The sequence below is a fragment of the Diabrotica virgifera genome, chromosome 4 (assembly GCF_917563875.1).
Source record: "Diabrotica virgifera virgifera chromosome 4, PGI_DIABVI_V3a".
NCBI classification, from domain to species: domain Eukaryota; kingdom Metazoa; phylum Arthropoda; class Insecta; order Coleoptera; family Chrysomelidae; genus Diabrotica; species Diabrotica virgifera.
In genome coordinates this window covers 59,300,976-59,318,882 of record NC_065446.1, presented here as the reverse complement: position 1 = coordinate 59,318,882, position 17,907 = coordinate 59,300,976, and the positions used below count along the sequence as shown (strand labels likewise).

Genomic DNA, 17,907 nt, shown 5'->3' with positions numbered 1-17,907 from the left:
CATCGGTTTTTTTGACATTGTCTGTCCATCGTGTAGTCGTTTGTCAACTGTGTCTTTTCAAAATTTATGTTCAAACCAACTTTCTTACAGGTGGCATCTAACTCAGTAAGCATAGTTATAATCTCTTTTAAGTTGTCTGTTTTCAGAAGTACTCGTATGGAGTTCGCGAGTTTAACACCAATTTATTGAAAGCATGTTCCAGAACTGCCGTAAAGAGTTCCTCCCAGGCTAATTCCTCTTTTGATTTTTATACATTTTGTATATTTATGTAGTCGTACGCCCATGGTTGCATTATTGTATATGTTCGCGATCAGTTTGAAGTACCAATAATATATACGACTTTCCTCCAACGCTCATCATTATGATGTTAATTTCGATCGTATTGAATATTTTGCAAAAGTTTACGAAACCTAGGACCAATGGTCGATTATATTTGATGGATTTTTCTGTACTCCCTTTTATGCAGTTGAGATGAGATACGACACAATACGGGCTCAAACTGAACTTCACAAAAACTCAAAATCAAATGGATGGTACTAAGGAAAACCCAACAACGAGCAAGACAATTGATATTAGACAATCAAAGAAATTGAACAACCGGATTCGTCACTTACTTAGGAACAGCATTTAACTAAGTGGGGATCAAGCAAAGATGGGAGATCGTATAAGAATAGAAAAAGCAGGAACGTCGTTTACTAACATGTAGCAAATGTTTACCTCTAACACCCTCACCCTACCTACCAAAATCCGACTTGGCAAATGTTATGTATTTTCTGATTTGTTGCATGGAATGGAGGCGTGGACAATGACTGCAACATTGATGAATAAAATAGAGGCCTTGGAAATGTGGACCTACTGACGTATATACACGTGACTAACGAGGAAGTGATAAAGAGAGGTAGTAATAACTATAAAGAAAAGAAAGTTGGAGTACTTGGGTCATGTTAGGAGGTACAGTAAATATAGAGGACTTGAGCTAATTATTCAAGGGAAAATAGCCAGCAGAAGGGGTCCAGGGAGGAGACGACTCTCGTGGCGCCAAACCACGCGGCCATGGTTCGGATTGTCATATGCCGAACTATTCATATCTGCCGTAAACAAAGTCAGGATAGCCATGTTAATTGCCAACGTTCGAAACGGAAAAGGTACGTAAAGAAGATGCAGTAGAGGTGGTCGCTAGTGCCAGTGGAGGTGGTTAGTATTTATTTTTTAAGGAATTTACTAAAAATACGTCCGCGCAAAGTACGTCCGCGATTTAAAAATACGTTTATTCAAAAGTATATATTGTATTAGATAAATTTAAATTTAAATTGTCAATATAGGGGAGTCAGTATAGATTTTGACTTCGGAAAAAATCAAACAAGATAGAACTTTTTGTAATTTGATTAAGAAATGTTCAATAAACAATATATCAAAAAGTTCTGCTCCAGAAGTAGGTGCTTCATTTTTTATTAAACAAATGAACTGCGAGATTAGTTGTTTTTTTAAATAACTACGAAAATATAAATCTTGGAAAAAACTGACTTGAAAAATTCAGAAAACTTTACAAAACAAACTTATATAAAGATTTTTCTAAAATTAAATCTATAGTTCCTATAATGTTTTATTTACAACGCTAAAGTCTCACAATCATTGGCGCACTTAAGACTAGCGTTCGGCGAAGTGCACGGCTGAGTTATTTTAATATAATTCTTTAACTGTGGATCAAATGAAATTTTGCAAATTGAACATGAAATAAGAACATAAGTATGGGCATAATTACGGTGAGGGAGAAAATTGAGACTTACATGAATTTTGCTTAAAAATCGTTTAAAAATGTGTAACTAATATAATTTTACCCACAAAACTCTCAAATTTGCACAACTTACCTTCCAAACGTCTTAATAAACGACGTTTCATTAAAAAAATCTCAACAATTGAATTTGAATGATACGACGTCTCAAAAAATGTAATTTTCCTACGGACGTGCTAAAAGAGCTACTTTCACGCACGCATTTCGTTTCCAAAAGTTGCACTTTCCCGCACGGCGTGCGTTTAAGTAAATTTTCCCGCAAGGCGTGCGGTAAAGTAAAATACCATTAATATAATAATATATTATAATACATGCAATCAACTAATATTTAGATATTATTTACTAATTTATTTCAAATTTATCTTATTGTGTTCATGTTTTAAAGAAATTAGCGCGATTATTTCATTCATAGGAGAGTCTGACCAATACAAAGCTACAGAAATTAAAATTAAAGTGATAATTTTTGATAATATCCCGTCGTCAAGTATATTACGTCAGATGCCCTGCGTTGCTACGAAAAAATATATTCAGTGACATTAATGACAATTAATGATTTAAAAATTATAAAAGTGATGACTTTCAACCGTCAAATATTTATAACTACTGTGTGTTTAATTGTACTAATTTGTACTTACATAAATAAATTACAATAAAATTTTGGTGTTGAACAGTTTTATTCATGAAAAAATCGCAACAAATTGCACTCGATCTCTAAAATAATTATCGAATTTTTGCCCTCGTGACACTTTGACATAATTTCATTCCCCTTCGGGTCGTGAAATTAAAACTGTCAAAGTGTCACTCGGGAAAAATTCTATAATTTTAGAGCTCTTGTGCAATTACTACTGATTATTTCACTCATAGGAGATTCTGACCAATAGAAAGCTACATAAATCTAAATTAGGAGAAGGTACGCCACTGTGTTGATAAACAACGCAATTTTGAGTGCTCTGATATTTCATCCGAATTTCGGAAATATCGAGAATTAGAAATTGTAAGAATGAACTGTGAGCAAATAATATACTACAACAAAGTGCTGAGAGTGTTAGTGACACAATAGGACTAATAATATTCGAGGTAGGCTGAAATCAAAATAACGTGGCGTCTTATCTGTTGGTAGCGATTTATCTATCCGCAAGGTTGAATTGTAGATGATCGTTGGCGCTAGCAGATAGGCAACACAGATTACACATTCCATAGGCGTATCAGAGGAATACGGAATGGATGAAATGAGCGGGATGGTTAAAGAAGTAACCAACGGAATGAGAGAGATAGCAAATGAAATGAAAGAAATGAGAACTGAGCGTAAAGAATTAATAAAAATTGTCAAAGATTTAACAAGTGAATGGAAGCAGAGTTTGGAAGAAGTAAAAGAGATTAGAAGAGAAAATGAAGTAATGAAAACTAAAATCAGGGTGCTAGAATATAAACTTGAAGCTATGGAAAAGAAAGAACGTCGAAATAACATTATTATCACCGGATTTGAAACTGCAGGAGATACTATAGAGCTAAAAGAAGATATAGAGAATCAGTTGCAAACTTTTCTTGGAACAAAGTGTGAGATAAAAGAGATAACGAAACTGAATAAGAGAATGTGCAAGTTAGAATTGAGTACATATGGTGATAAAGCAGACATAATGAAAAATAAGAACAAGTTAAGACATATTAAAGGAAGAAAACTTTTTATTGATGATGACTATACGATCCAAGAAAGAAAGATTCAAAAACAACTAAGAGAATATGCAAATGAACAGAGGCAAAAAGGTAATGTTGTAAAAGTTAAATACCAGAAGATCATTATAAATGATGAAATATGGAAATGGAATATGGAAACTGGCACAATTGAAAAAGAGAGCAACAGAGCTAATCCAAAAAACTAATAAAAGCAGAGGCGGACAAAACGATGACAAATTCGGCAATGAAAACGGAAAAAGAAATGGAACTGAAAGTTATAGATAAGAAAGGAGTGGTATGGAGAACAGCGACATGGAATGTTAGAGGAATAAGTGGAAAAGAGTTAGAATTAGTAGAAACCCTTAGCAACACAAACTATGCTGCAATAGCCATCACTGAGACAAAAAAAAAGGGAGCTGGGACACAAATAATAGGAGATGGAAATCTATTAATATACAGTGGTGTAAAGGAAACTGAATGGGCCAGAGCAGGAGTAGCCTGTTTGATACCCAAAGATAAAGTAAAAAGTATAAGAAATTGGGAGTTCATCAATGAGAGACTATTGAAAGTATCAATGAATTGTAGTAAAAGCGATATTATAACTTTGATTGTAATATACGCACCTGGAGAAAGTGACAAAGCAAACGATAAAAATCAATTTTGGGAACAACTACAGCAGACAGTAGAAGATTATGAGGGAACACTCATAATATTGGGAGACTTCAATGCTAGAGTGGGAAACGAAAACATGAAATGGCAAGGAGCTATAGGTAGGCACGGAGAACACACAATTAATAAAAACGGGAAAAGATTGCTAGAGTTTTGTATAGATAATGATTTAGTTATAGCCAACACTTTCTTTGAACACAAGGAAATACACAAGATAACAAGAGCAATGCCCCAGCGAAATGAAAAATCAATAATAGACTTCATAATTGTTCCTCGAGAAAAAAGGAGTAAAGTTAAAGATGTCAGAGTGAAAAGAAGCTATGATATAGGTAGTGACCATTATCTACTAGAAGGAGTATTCAAGAATAACAACAAAGTCGAGGACCGAAAACAGATACAAAACAAAAACTATAGCGGACGAATAAGAACCTATAAGCTGAGAAACTTGCAAACAAGAAATGAGTATATAGAAAAAACAGAAAAACAGTTTGCAAGGATTGAAAAGAGAAGACAAAGTAGAAATGTGGAAGAAAAGTGGATCAGATTTAAGGCAATACTATTAGAAACAGCAGGGCAAGTTTGCGGGTATACCAGTAGAAATAATCATAAAAAGCAGACAAGCTGGTGGAACAACGATATTAAAAAAGAAGTCAGAGAAAAGAAAAGGCTATGGAAAATGTACATACAAAAAAGAAATCAAGAGGCATACAATAAATACAAGGAACAGCGCAACAAAGTTAAAGTAAGGATAAAACAAGAAAAGCAGAACGCCTGGGAAGAATTTGGAAGAACTATGGAAGAAAATAGTACCCAAAATACAAAATTATTTTATAGAGTATTAAAGAATATGAGAAGTAAAACGGAAATTAAACTACAGCAGATAAAAGATAGAAACGGAAATATAATAACTGAGGATGAGCCCATTATAGAAAGGTGGAGAGAATATTTCAAGGAACTTTTAAACAATGAAAATACAACAGCAGAGAATCGCACACAGATAACAGACGAGACACCTGAAGGAGGGCAAGAAGACGTTTATGAAACTAAAATAAAGATGGAAGAAGTTGAAGATGCACTAGAAAAACTAAAAGTTGGTAAAGCAGCAGGGATCGACGGAATAGATGCTGAATTATTGAAATATCTTGGACAACAGGGTAAACAAGAATTACATGACCTACTAAATTTAGCGTGGACAAACAAAAAAATCCCAGAAGATTGGAACATTTCAATAATACTGCCTATACACAAAAAGGGAGACACGAAAGAGTGCAGTAATTATAGGGGTATATCACTTCTCTGCTCAGCGTTGAAAATCTACGAAATTATCCTAGAAAAGAAACTACGAGAAATAGTTGAGCCTCGACTGGCGGATATACAAAGTGGATTTAGACCATCACACAGCGTACAAGATCATATATTCACACTACAGCAAATTACTGAAAAAACACTGTTAAAAAACGATACACTGTACCTGGCGTTTTTAGATATGAAAAAGGCGTTTGACATGGTCAATAGAGAAGGAATATGGCAAAGCCTGAAAAACAAGGAAGTAGATGAAGAACTTGTAAGTGTAATAAAGAGTTTGTATGTCAACACAAAAAACCAGGTCAGGACAAGTAACTTAATCTCCGGCGAATTTTCTAATAACGACGGGGTTAGACAAGGTGGAGTGTTGAGCCCACTGTTATTTATTTCCGTTATGGATGAAGTTATTAAAAAGTGTTGGAAAAAAACTAAAAAATGCGCTATAGGGTATAGAAATTTGCAACAAATAAAAATTGAAGCCTGTGCATTTGCTGATGACATTGTATTAGTTGCAAGAACTGAAAAGGCTCTCGCAGATAACATTAGAATCTGGGCTGAAGAACTAAAAAACTACAACTTAATAATAAATATGGAGAAAACTAAAGTAATGACAATAGCCAACAAAGAAGCAACTGTAAATATTGAAATCGAAGGGCAAAAAATCGAGCAAGTAGACCTCTTTAAGTATTTGGGAATAATGTTAAACAACAAAGGTACACAAGAAGATGAAATTGGAAACAGAATAAAATTGGCTACGAGAACTTATTATTCACTGTATAAAAATTTCCTAAACAAAAAAGAAATATCGAGGAAAACCAAAATGACAGTATATAAAACTGTATATATGCCAATTACAATATATGGGGCAGAAAACTGGGTACTTAATGACAGACAAAGAAAAAGATTACAAGCTACAGAAATGAGATACTTAAGAAAAGTGGTGGGAGCAAGAAGATTAGACAAAAGAAGAAACGAAGATATAAGACATGAATTACAGGTAAAATCGCTCAACGAAAAAGTTGAAGAAAAGAAGTTAAAATGGGCTGGACACATGATAAGAATGAGTGGTGAGAGACAAGTGAAAATGACATGGGAGGCCAAAGCAGTGGGTAAAAGCAGGAGGGGCAGACCAAGGAAAAGCTGGAACACTAGTGTAAACGAAATACTCAAGAAAAGAGGAACATCGTGGCAAGAAGCAAAAGCTTTAGCAGCAGATAGGAAGAAGTGGCGTAAATTTGCAGAGAGTATTATATAAAGGAGGAATCCTCGACACCTAATATGGTAAAAGAGGCAACCGATTATGTATGTATGTATGTATAAATCTAAATTAAATCGATAATTTTTGATAATTTCCCGTCGTCAAGTATATTACGTCAGATGCCCTTCGTTGCTACGAAAAAATACATTCAGTGACATTAATGACAATTAATGTTTTAAAAATTATAAAAGTGATGACTTTCAACCGTCAAATTCATATTTATAACAACTGTGTGTTTAATTTTACTAATTTGTACTTACATAAATAAATTACAATAAAATTTTGGTGTTGAACAGTTTTATTCATGAAATAGTCGCAACAAATTGCACTCGATCTCTAAAATTAATATAGAATTTTAGAGCTCTTGTGCAATTACTACTGATAATTCGATGAAATAAAATTATTTTGACATAATATTTAGAAGTCAGATCAGTAGACAATTACAATGGTTTTAATTGTCGTCATGGAAACCAATATCGTCGTCGTGGTAACCCATTATATTGAAAGTTTGGTTTTGACAACCTTGTCAAAGAATTAATTTGTGTATTTTCACTTCTAAATAAAAATTAATATAACTCTATTTTATTGTGGCTTTTTTCCAAACGTACGGCTTTAGAAAAAATATTGTTCGTAACTCATGCGGAAAGTGTCTTCCCCGCACTCGACTGCTTGCCCGAACTCCGCTATCGCGTTGTTCGGGTCAACGGCAGTCTCGTGCGTGAAAGTATCACTATCCGCACTAGTTAGGAAAATAACTATTTTGAAAACTTCGTAGCTTTACAGAATTACTACCACTTTAAGACGACATTACTCAAGGTTGAACAGTTTTATTACAATTTATTACAATACTAAGATGTAATCTTTAAAGTGCACTAAATTATTTTACTTTAGAAGTAAAATAAACAATTTCCTTAATCAAAAACAAAATAGAAACATATTTGATCAAAGTAAAATGATGAAATCAACGATATTTTTAAAATTATTTATACAAAACAATTGTTATTGTTTAAACAATAAAAAATAAATAATTAGCGGCAAAATCTATGAGGAGAACATTTTACTTTAACCTGTATATAAATTAACAAAAAAGTGTTAAAAAAATATACGCTTGTTTGAATTATTCCAAAACAATCCATGTTTTCGTTCTCTCTTGACTCCCCTAATAAATACGTTTTTAATATGATACAATTTTAAACATAACATTTTTTTTAGCAAACTTGTGAATATGTTTCAAGAATTCACGAGATTTCAATTATACCGAGTATTTGTCGTTTCACGAAGAACAGATAACCGAGAAATCTACTGCATGAGTTTAGCACACGAAATAATGCCAGACATTGTGTCCGACATTGTCTACGACCTCAACCCTACTAAGAAAATATTTTTTCCCGTGTATCAAGCAAACAAAATATTTTCTGATCTAAAAGATGCCTTGGGACGATCCATTGAGGATTCAACTTTGGATGATACCTCGAAAGAGAAATTCGGAAAGAAACTTGAACGATTAAATTTGGGACTTATAACAGTCGGTGACAAAAACGCTACCAGGGATAACTATAGATATATGAAAGTTAGAGCCGATTTCCAAGAAAACTTGATGTCTCTGTTAAAAAATTACAGAAAGTTTATATATAGCTTTGTGGGACATAAGACAACGCCGGCGTCTCTGTAAGTAAAAAATTTATGAAAAAGCAACATGTGGGCCGTGGGGTTATAAACTTTTTGTTGATAATTTTGCGATTTATACTTGGCGTTTCATTAATAATTTGGACATATTTTAACTGTAGAATCTTGAGCTCAAAATGTTAAAATTTAACCCAAACCACTTTAATAAAATGTGGCTTCTTACTGAGTTACAGGGTGTTTTAATTAAAAATCTAGAAACTATTAATTTGTACCCAGTAATTTAAAATCATTTGACACATCCTTGTCATACTTGGCAGCAACTGTAGGTACTGTACACCCTACTAAATTATTATGTTAAACAAATGTTTCTGTTTATTACCAGAGGCGTACGACAGAGAAAAGTCATTGATTGACCCTTCAAAAATTGTACGCCACTGTTGGAATTGCTAATTTAGTACAATTTTTAGATTCTCCAATACTTTGTGTGTAAATGGTATACTCTTCATTTGTAACGATAAAGTCATTAGTTTTCGAGATATTTGAAGTTAAAAATTAAACGGCACAGTTACTTTGATTAATTTATTATGCGCTTTCGTTTTTAACTTCAAATATAATATATTATCTAAAACTAATGATTTTATCGTTACAAATGAAGAGCATATCATTTACATAGAAATTATTGGAGAATCTAAATATTATGCAAAAGTAGAAGTTCCTTCAGTGGCGTAGAATTTGGCCAGGGTCAACCATTCACATTCCCCTGTCGTACGCCTCTGATAGTAGCTATAAACGACTATTTAACATAATTTGTTAGGATGTGCAGTACCTACACTTTCTGCCAAGTATGACACGAATTATGTCAAATGGTTTTTAAGTATTATTTTTTAAAACAATTTATTCTTTATTTAAAACTTTAAGATCTATTTGTACCCGGTACTTTAAAACTATTATCATACTTGACAGAAAGTGTAAGTACTGTACACCCTACTAAATTGCGTTAAATAATCGTTTCTGGCTACTACCAGAGGCGTACGACACGCGATAATGAATGGTTGACCCTTCCCAAATTCTACGCCACTTGCGGAACTGCTATTTTAGCATAACTTTTAGTCTCCAATACTGTCTATGTAAATAATATACTCTTCATGCGTAACGATAAAATCGTTAGTTTTAGAGATATATTTGAAGTTAAAAATGAAGGGACATAAATGTGCATTAATCAAAATAACTGTGCCGTTTCATTTTTAACTTCAGATACCTCGAAAACTAATGACTTTATCTTACGAATGAGAAGTATATTATTTGCATACTAAGTATTGGAGAATCGAAAAATTTCACTAAAATTGCAATTCCGTGTATTGGGGCTATTATGTACTCCGGTGTACTAAGCTTTTAACGTCCTACGAAATTATAATGTGTATAAGTAAGGTCTCTTTTTATGCGGATTTATTTTATGCGATTTTAAGTAATGCGGTTGGTATTTCATTCAAAAATGTCTATTATTAACAATTAGTATAATCAATATTAACTATTCCCATCCAGTAGTCTGAGAGTTTGCAATTCGGGTATTCCCCTTGTTACATGATGTACCATGCAGCTATTATATCAATCTAAATTTCGCATTGAAATATATTAGGTCTAGATCCCGCGTATAAAAACAGTTGATTAATTGCAAGCTGAAAATTTGTTAATAGCTTAAGGGTGTCTAGTCGGACAAACTTTGATACATGGGAACACTGGAACAGGGGAAGTTTTAATTGTGGAGAAGGTTAAAAATTTGGAACGGTCATACCACGAAAACGTCACATGTATTTTATCCGACAGAACTTCCAATTGATTTGTTACCCTTTCATTAAACTCTAATGCAAAAATCAGACTGCTATTTGTCACTAAATGGGCATTTTAATGAGTGGAACACGTAGAACATGTCAAATGACAGGAATTATGACAGGTGATAAATAGCAGTCTGATTTTTGCATGAGAATTTAACGAGAGGGTAACAAATCAATTGGAAGTTCTGCCGGACAAAATATGTGTGACGTTTTCGTGGTCGGACCGTTCCAAATTTTTGAAGTTATACTTCTTTAGGCGCGATTGCGTGTAAAATTTCATAATACTGCGCGCATGCGCACACAGACAGTATGGCGTTTAGTTGCTAAATGTTTCTAGTTATGTACCCATAAATATAAATCAGTGCAAGAAAAGGTGTGAAAAGAATATATTAGTGTTTTTAGTAAATATATTTATTACAATTTTTGTGTCTTTGGATTTGTTTTCCTCAGGAGTAAGATGAGTATTATTAAAACATTTTATTGTATATTTATTATACTTCACCTTGTCTGTTTGTTACCGTGAATTGTCATTAGGTACGTCCGAACCGATACAGCCACAGTCCTCGTAGCGTATTTGGTATAGCATTCGGCCAGAGATCGAGAGGTTTTGAGTTCGAATCCAGTGCAATCCTATACTTTTTTTTATTTTTTTGAAAGCGGTAAGCACAAAATTAGTTAGGTGTTTAAAAAAAATTAAAACAAACTGTTTAAAGTATATTTATTTTTAAGAAATTATATAATAGAAGTATAACTTCTTACGTGCGTACAAAGTACACACACATTCTTTTTAACCTGTTCCACAGTTAAAACTTTCCCTGTTTCAGTGTTCCCATATATCAAAATTTGTCCGACTAGACACCCTTAACCTATTAACAAATTTTCAGCCTGCTATTAATCAACTTTTTTTTCATACGCGGGATCCAGCCCTACATAACCTGTAATTGTTTTGAAATTAAATTTAAATGTTGATGATTTCAAGTTGCAGTATTATAATAAACAGTACATTTTGATTTCTGGATTGAAACATTTAATTAAGTGTCGTAAAGTTTTATGTTCCATTAGAAGAGGTTTTTGCAATCTCAATATCGTAAGTCTGCGTCTTTAATTTCTTCTTTAAGATTTTATTTGGCCCAATGAAAAAAAAAACATCAAAGACACAGTTTTTGGTGGAAAAAACGTCCACCATTTTATGTGATTTTATAAAATCACGGTACGTATCCCTACTTTTCCAATGCAAGTAAAGTCTTTTTTTATGCGATTTTTTTATATGCGGTTTTATGAAGAACGTATCCACCGCATAAAACGAGACCTTACTGTATACCAGATAGGTATGTATGGTGTTTTATTTTAAAATTTCAAAAGATAATTATTCACCTTTGACAACCACTAATTTAAACCTCTTTCAAAAACTGCTTCTTTGGGATAGTTATTAAGAACATTGTTACGATGAGTTGTGTGAGATAGAAATTTAAAAGTTTATCGATGGATATTCAAAAGAGAAAAAATGCATCGTCGTGAAAATATATCTTTTGGATGAAGGTTAATCGATAATGTATGTAAGAAACAACTTGTGTTTGCACAAATTGCGTAATTAGGCCACTTATGGAAAGAGTCTCATATCTGAAAGTTATAATGAAGCCAAAAACTAGAAAATATTGTTGTTTTCTTTCAATGTACTAATAGTGATGTAATAAATAAATGATGTTGGTGTTATGATGAGGTACCTTTTGGACTTTAGGTAAATGAATTCATAATAATACATGCTTCTTCTATATAGTAGGTGTAAGACGTCTTCGACTTGGATGTGATGGAAAGCCTTTGTCAGCTATATAAAACATAAATAATATATGCTGGTTTATTGTATTCGATGGCCTTTTCTGTGATATGTCTTAGGACAAATACGGCGTCTGCGTAGGATCTTGCGGATCTGAATCCTTGTTTTTCATCAGATAAAGTTGTTAGTTTATTGATTTTGTTGGTTAGGACTTTTGTGGTAAGCTTAAGTGTGGTGATCAGTAGATTTATACCTCTATAATTGTTGGGGTCTTCTTTGTCTGCTTTCTCGAACATTGGTATCATTATGCTGTTTCTCCATGCGTCTGGTATCTTGCAGTGCAATATTAGATTTTTGTATAAGTTTTGTCATCTCTAGGCTTATACTTTCTTCTCCGTGTTTTAGAAGCTCGTTGGTTATTCCATCTGGTCCTGTAACTTTCTATTTTTGAGTGAATTTATGGTTATCTCTACTTCCTGAAAACTGATTTCTATTTTGTGTCTTAATTGAGGTACGTTATTGTGTTGATTATTATTTTCCTTTCCTTTAAACAGTTTCGTCAAGTATCTTTTCAATTCGTTTGCATTCGTTGAACATTGGTATCATTATGCTTTTTCTTTATGCGTCTGGTATCTTGCAGTGCAATATTAGATTTTGTATAAGTTTTGTCATCTCTAGGGTTATACTTTCTTCTCCGTGTTTAGAAGTTCGTTGGTTATTCCATCTGGTCCTGTGACTTTCTATTTTTCAGTGAATTTATGGCTATCTCTACTTCCTGAAAACTGATTTCTATTTTGTGTCTTAATTCAGGTACGTTGTTGTGCTGATTATTATTTTCCTTTCCTTTAAACAGTTTCGTCAAGTATCTTTTCCATTCGTTTGCTGGTATGTTATTGTATTCCTTTAATTCTGCCACTTTTTTTCGTTGGTTTCTTATAAACTTTCATATTTGTTTTTGTGTACCGTAGAAGTCACTTTTCATCGTTTTTGTAAACTGTTCCCAGTGTTCATTTTTTGTTCTTCTTATCAACTGCTTTGTTTCATTTCGTAGTCTTCTATAGGTGTCTCTGGATTCTGGAGTATTTGATGTTTTATGCTTCGTGTAGATCTCTCGCTTCTCTTTACATTTTTTTATTTCTGTTCTGAACCATGGTGTATTGTTGTTGTTTCATATATACATCTCAAAGGTATCAATTCTTTTTTTTTTTTGTTCAGAGTCCATTATCCAACTTTCAAAACCATAAAACAAGACAAAAAAACGTAACATCTAATCATTCGGATTCTGAGCTTCAGACTAAGGTCTGATCTTGAAAAAAATGTTTTCATATTCATAAGTACTGTTTTCCTCGCTTGTTCAAATTTTTATAGGATTATTATACAGAGTGAGTTACAGATATCCTGTATATTTTTTACGTTTTGAAGTCCTTAAAAGATACTGATTATTTTTCATGTTATATTTCCTATACCTAAATGCCATAATTTTGGAGTTATCGCTATATTTCTTTAAAAATAATTTAAACAAATTATAAAAATCAATTTTTTCGGCTCGTGTAGATATTATTATAGATCCTATGGATCATTTGGGACCAAAAAGGTTTTTTGTAATTTTTCTCTAAAGTTATTTTTTTTTCGAGTTATAAACAATTTAAAACTGAAAAAAAACGAAAAATGACGATTTCAAGGTTCAAAAACACAAATAAAAAATAATATTTTTTAAACTACCAAGTATCTAAACTGAAGTTCAAATCTTATTTTATCAGTTACCGATAAGTAATTAGGGGTTGTTTTATTTTAAAACATTGTTTTTAGTTGTTAATATAGCCCGATCGCCCGTCCTCTCATATCCGCTTAATTAACAGTTAAAAACAATGTTTTAGAATAAAACGTACCTAAAATTTTTATGGGAGGATGATAGAAGAATATCTGAGCTTGAATTTAGGTACTTCGCAATTTCAAAAATTATATTTTTTACTTGTGTTTTTGAACCTTGAAATCACCATACTTGGTTTTTTTTTCAGCTTTAAATTGTTTATAACTGGAAAGCGATTCTTTTTGGAGAAAAATTACAAAAACCTTTTTTTTTTCTAATTCTACAAATAACCTAAAATAATGTAAACACTAATGTAATGAAAGTATTGATTTTTATAATGTGTGTAAAAATTTTTGTTTTAAATAAATGTAGCAATAACTTCGAAATTATGGCATTTAGGTATAGAAAATATATCATTGCAAATTATCATTATTTCTTAAGGACTTTAAAATGCAAAAAATATACAGGGGGTTCCATTTGAGATAAGAAAGTTCATTAGATTTCCAGAAAAACTGAAGATCTGACAACAATGTAATTACCACTATAATATGTCCGCATTAAAAAATCCTTACCCACCAAAATATATAAAAATCGTGCAAGCCATTTTCGAGGGCTTCCGTTGAGAGTTTCCATACGTAAAACTCAGTTTAAGTAGATTAATATCACTTTATTGATTATGTTTATATTTTCGAATATTAACCCTCCAGTACGAAACCAAACTGCGTATTTAGCCAGAATTATAAAAATAACATTATAATCAACTTTTAGGACGCGGTCCCGATATCTCTCAAAGAAAGAAAGAAAATCAAAAATGAATAATGATTTTCAATTTCGTTGCAACACGAAACTACAGCCGCATCATATTCTAGTTCAATCAGTGAGTGCTGCAAGCACCTCTACCGGTATCGAAACCTATTAGTCTCTCATCAGAAGGCACATATGCTGCTCTCTCTGACCCAACCAGAACAAACTCCGGCTGGCAGTTACGAATTGCAACGAACGAAATGGCATGGATGCCATAGCGGCAACTCCTAGCAAAACTGCTGCTATTATTCAGTAGAAGAGTTTCTTAATTAGGCCAATCAAGTTAGGTTTTTACTAGACATAACGGAAAAGACGAGGTTTGACAGTTGAAATGTGTAGTATGAGATATTACAAAAAGACTACCATCTTTGGATTCATCAATTTTTTAGTGGAACATTTTTTAAATAAACAATCAAAACGTCAAACTTAGTTTTTTACTCATAACTTAAAAACTTGTTTATTTAGAAATTTGACGTCCACAGGTAACTTTCTCAGAAAAAAAAGATACATCGAATGAGATACGCTAAATAAAAATCGGTTAATAACCAAAAAAGTTATTGCAAAACGGATGACAAAATCACTGTTTTTGAATATAGTTAATAACAATTTTATTGTTTGTTAAAATACGTTTTAATATACCCAAAATTGAGGGCACTATGGTGTTTGAATGGTGTGCAAAAAATGGTCCAGATCTGTTAAATAGTTTTCGTAAAATTGAATTTGTTTATAAAATTTTTTGAAAAACGAGCTAATTTCTGAGGCTGGTCCAGTTAATATGGCTGAATGTATCTCAATAATCCGGGGCTCATTTCCTTCGTTAAGATGTATGCTAACAGCTTATGAAAAAAAAAGTAAAAAAAATTACATATACGTACACAAAATTATTTGTTAATAAATAGCAGTTTTTAAGGTTATAAACAATTACAATAATTTCTAAGAAATTAGATCAAATTAAATGGCAATAAAAAATACGGAAAGCTGGTTAAAATACACAACTTTCAAAAACAATTTTTAGGTCCTACGACCCTTGGGGTCTGAGATAGCCCCTTTTTTTGAAAAAATCACTGTTACGTTAATTAACAACACTAAGAGCTGAAATTAACCAGTCTTTTATAAGAAAAGTCAAAGTTTTTAACAAAGTTTTTAGTAAGAAAAAATGTTAAAAATTGTTTAAATAGGAGTGTTATAAACACAGAGTATTTTGCGTTCCGACTAAAGTAAAAAAATAGCGGGCGTAGTCGACTGACTGAATAGTAGGCGCGGTTGGCGACCGGCATGCGGCAGCAACTATTAAAATTACGTTATCCCGACCACAAAAATCCACTTTAAGGTGAATGACAAATTTTCGTCATTCCTTATGTTTTCGAGGTCTCTGAATCCGAATATGGAGTTAATTTTTTTCTAGAATTAGTGGAACATGTTCAAAAATCAAATTTTATGGAAAAATGCGAAAAATCAATTTTGACGATTTTTCAATTTTAACTCACTGTATTTTTGGTCGCTGTAAATATTTCCTTTTGAAAATTTTACTGTGTTATCTTTGAAGCATTTAGATAACAATGAGATTTGTCCAAAATGACTTAACACGTTAAAAGAGAAGTTGTTAATTTTTAAACATTTTGTCGTCAGATTTCGGTAGTTTCATGTTTACTTAAAAAAGTTGAGTGACAAACTTTTTAGTTTATAATTTTAATTAACACAGAAATAAAATAAAATTTATGAAGGAGTTTTCCAAAAAAATTTAATTTAAAATATGCAATAGGAAAAATGTTATGTGACTTTATAGACGAGCGGCACACCCCAGAAAAAGTTTATTTCTCGAGATACTGATACTAATTTTGGTCATACTTTATATTTTTGATGGTGCTCAAAACTAAAATTAGGGTTGTTTTGAATTTTACGTGGGGGAACATTATCAAAATCGCAACTTTACCCTAAAAATAAAAAAAAAATCACGTTTTTTTGAGTTTAATTTGCTACAACTCTGTTCAACTGTAATATTTTTTTCTGATATTTTTATAGTATATATTTCTCACCTTTCTAAAGACAAAGGGACCTGCTTCAATATTTCTGTCTTGCCATAAAGAAAGTTATAAATTGTTTGAAGTAAAAGGTGCAGATTCTTGAATTGCAAAGTTTAATCGCAAAAGTTGAGTAACAAAATTTGAAATTTAGCTGTTTAATTGATTTTAAGTTAAAATCTAGAGTACAGAGAACAAAATGTTTTATAGAAAAAAATGGTGTAACTTTTAATTTTAAGAAAAACGTGATGTCATCTTTTTTTATTTTTAGGGTAAAATTGCGATTTTGACAATGTTTCCACATCTAAAATTCAAAATAAAACTCATTTTCGTTTTCAGCACCATAAAAAGTATAAAGTAAGACCAAAATTAGCCATTCACCACACCGTGGTTGATATCTCGAGAAATAGGCGTTTTTTTTTGGGGGAGTACCACGTACCACTCGTCTATAAGGTCGCGTAACTTTTTTTCTGTTGCATATTTTGACTTTGTGGCCTTTTTATTGTAATTTTTTAAATTCATTTATTTAAAATATAATTTTACTAAATAAATGTGCAACATAATAATATTCATAAAATTCAAGTTTCTACCAAAATATACAGGGTGTCCAGAAACTCTACCGACAAACGAAGACAGGAGATTCCTCAGATAATTTTAAGACAATTTAACCCAATTCACCTAGTCCGAAAATGCTTATTAAGGGAGCTAGAGCTCTTTGAAGATGGCGCCATGAAATTAGTTTTTCTTAAATACCTCCAGAACGCTTCTATTTAGAAAAACGAAAATTGGTATGCATATTTACTTTTCAGAGGTGAATCGATTCCATCCATTGCAAATTTCTAGTACCGGTCATAGGCGTCCGCTTTGGGCAGAGCAACGGGTATTTTATCGCATAACTTTTTTTTCCTTAACTTTTATGCATTTTTGACACCGGATTATTAAATTGTGAGGTATTCTAGTACTAAAAGGTCCTCTTGTTTTAAGTCAGTAGGACACACCGTTTTCTAGAAAAATCGATTTGAAAGTTTTCCGTTTTTGGAATTTGAAAAAAACTTTTCAACAAAAAACGAATCATTTTACCAGCATAAAGTAAGAGTAACTTTTAGTACTCGAATACCTCATAATTTAATAATCTAGTGTCAAAAATGCTCAAAAATTCAAGACAAAAAAGTTATGCTATAAAATAACTGTTGACCTACCCAAATCGGACGCCTATGACCAGTAATAGAAATTCGCAATTAATGAAATCGATTTATCTCTGGAATATAAATAAATGTACCAGTTTTCGTCTTTCTAAACAGTTTTTTTGAAATTTTTTTTTTTATTTAAAAAGCGAAAAATT

At 32.1% G+C, this 17,907-nt stretch overlaps 1 protein-coding gene across 2 annotated transcripts in view; it reads left to right on the top strand.

Annotated features, from left to right (window-relative positions):
- LOC114327191 (phosphate-regulating neutral endopeptidase PHEX-like) overlaps nt 1-17,907 on the top strand; it is a 103,623-nt gene that overhangs the window by 66,049 nt on the left and 19,667 nt on the right. Inside the window, exon 8 of one of the 2 annotated variants that reach the window (XM_028275720.2) lies at nt 7,911-8,366. The exons of the other annotated variant lie outside the window; for it this stretch is intronic. Within the exon in view, the coding sequence (XP_028131521.1) occupies nt 7,911-8,366 (456 nt within the window). The remainder of the gene's footprint in view (nt 1-7,910; nt 8,367-17,907) is intronic. 2 annotated transcript variants of the gene reach the window in all.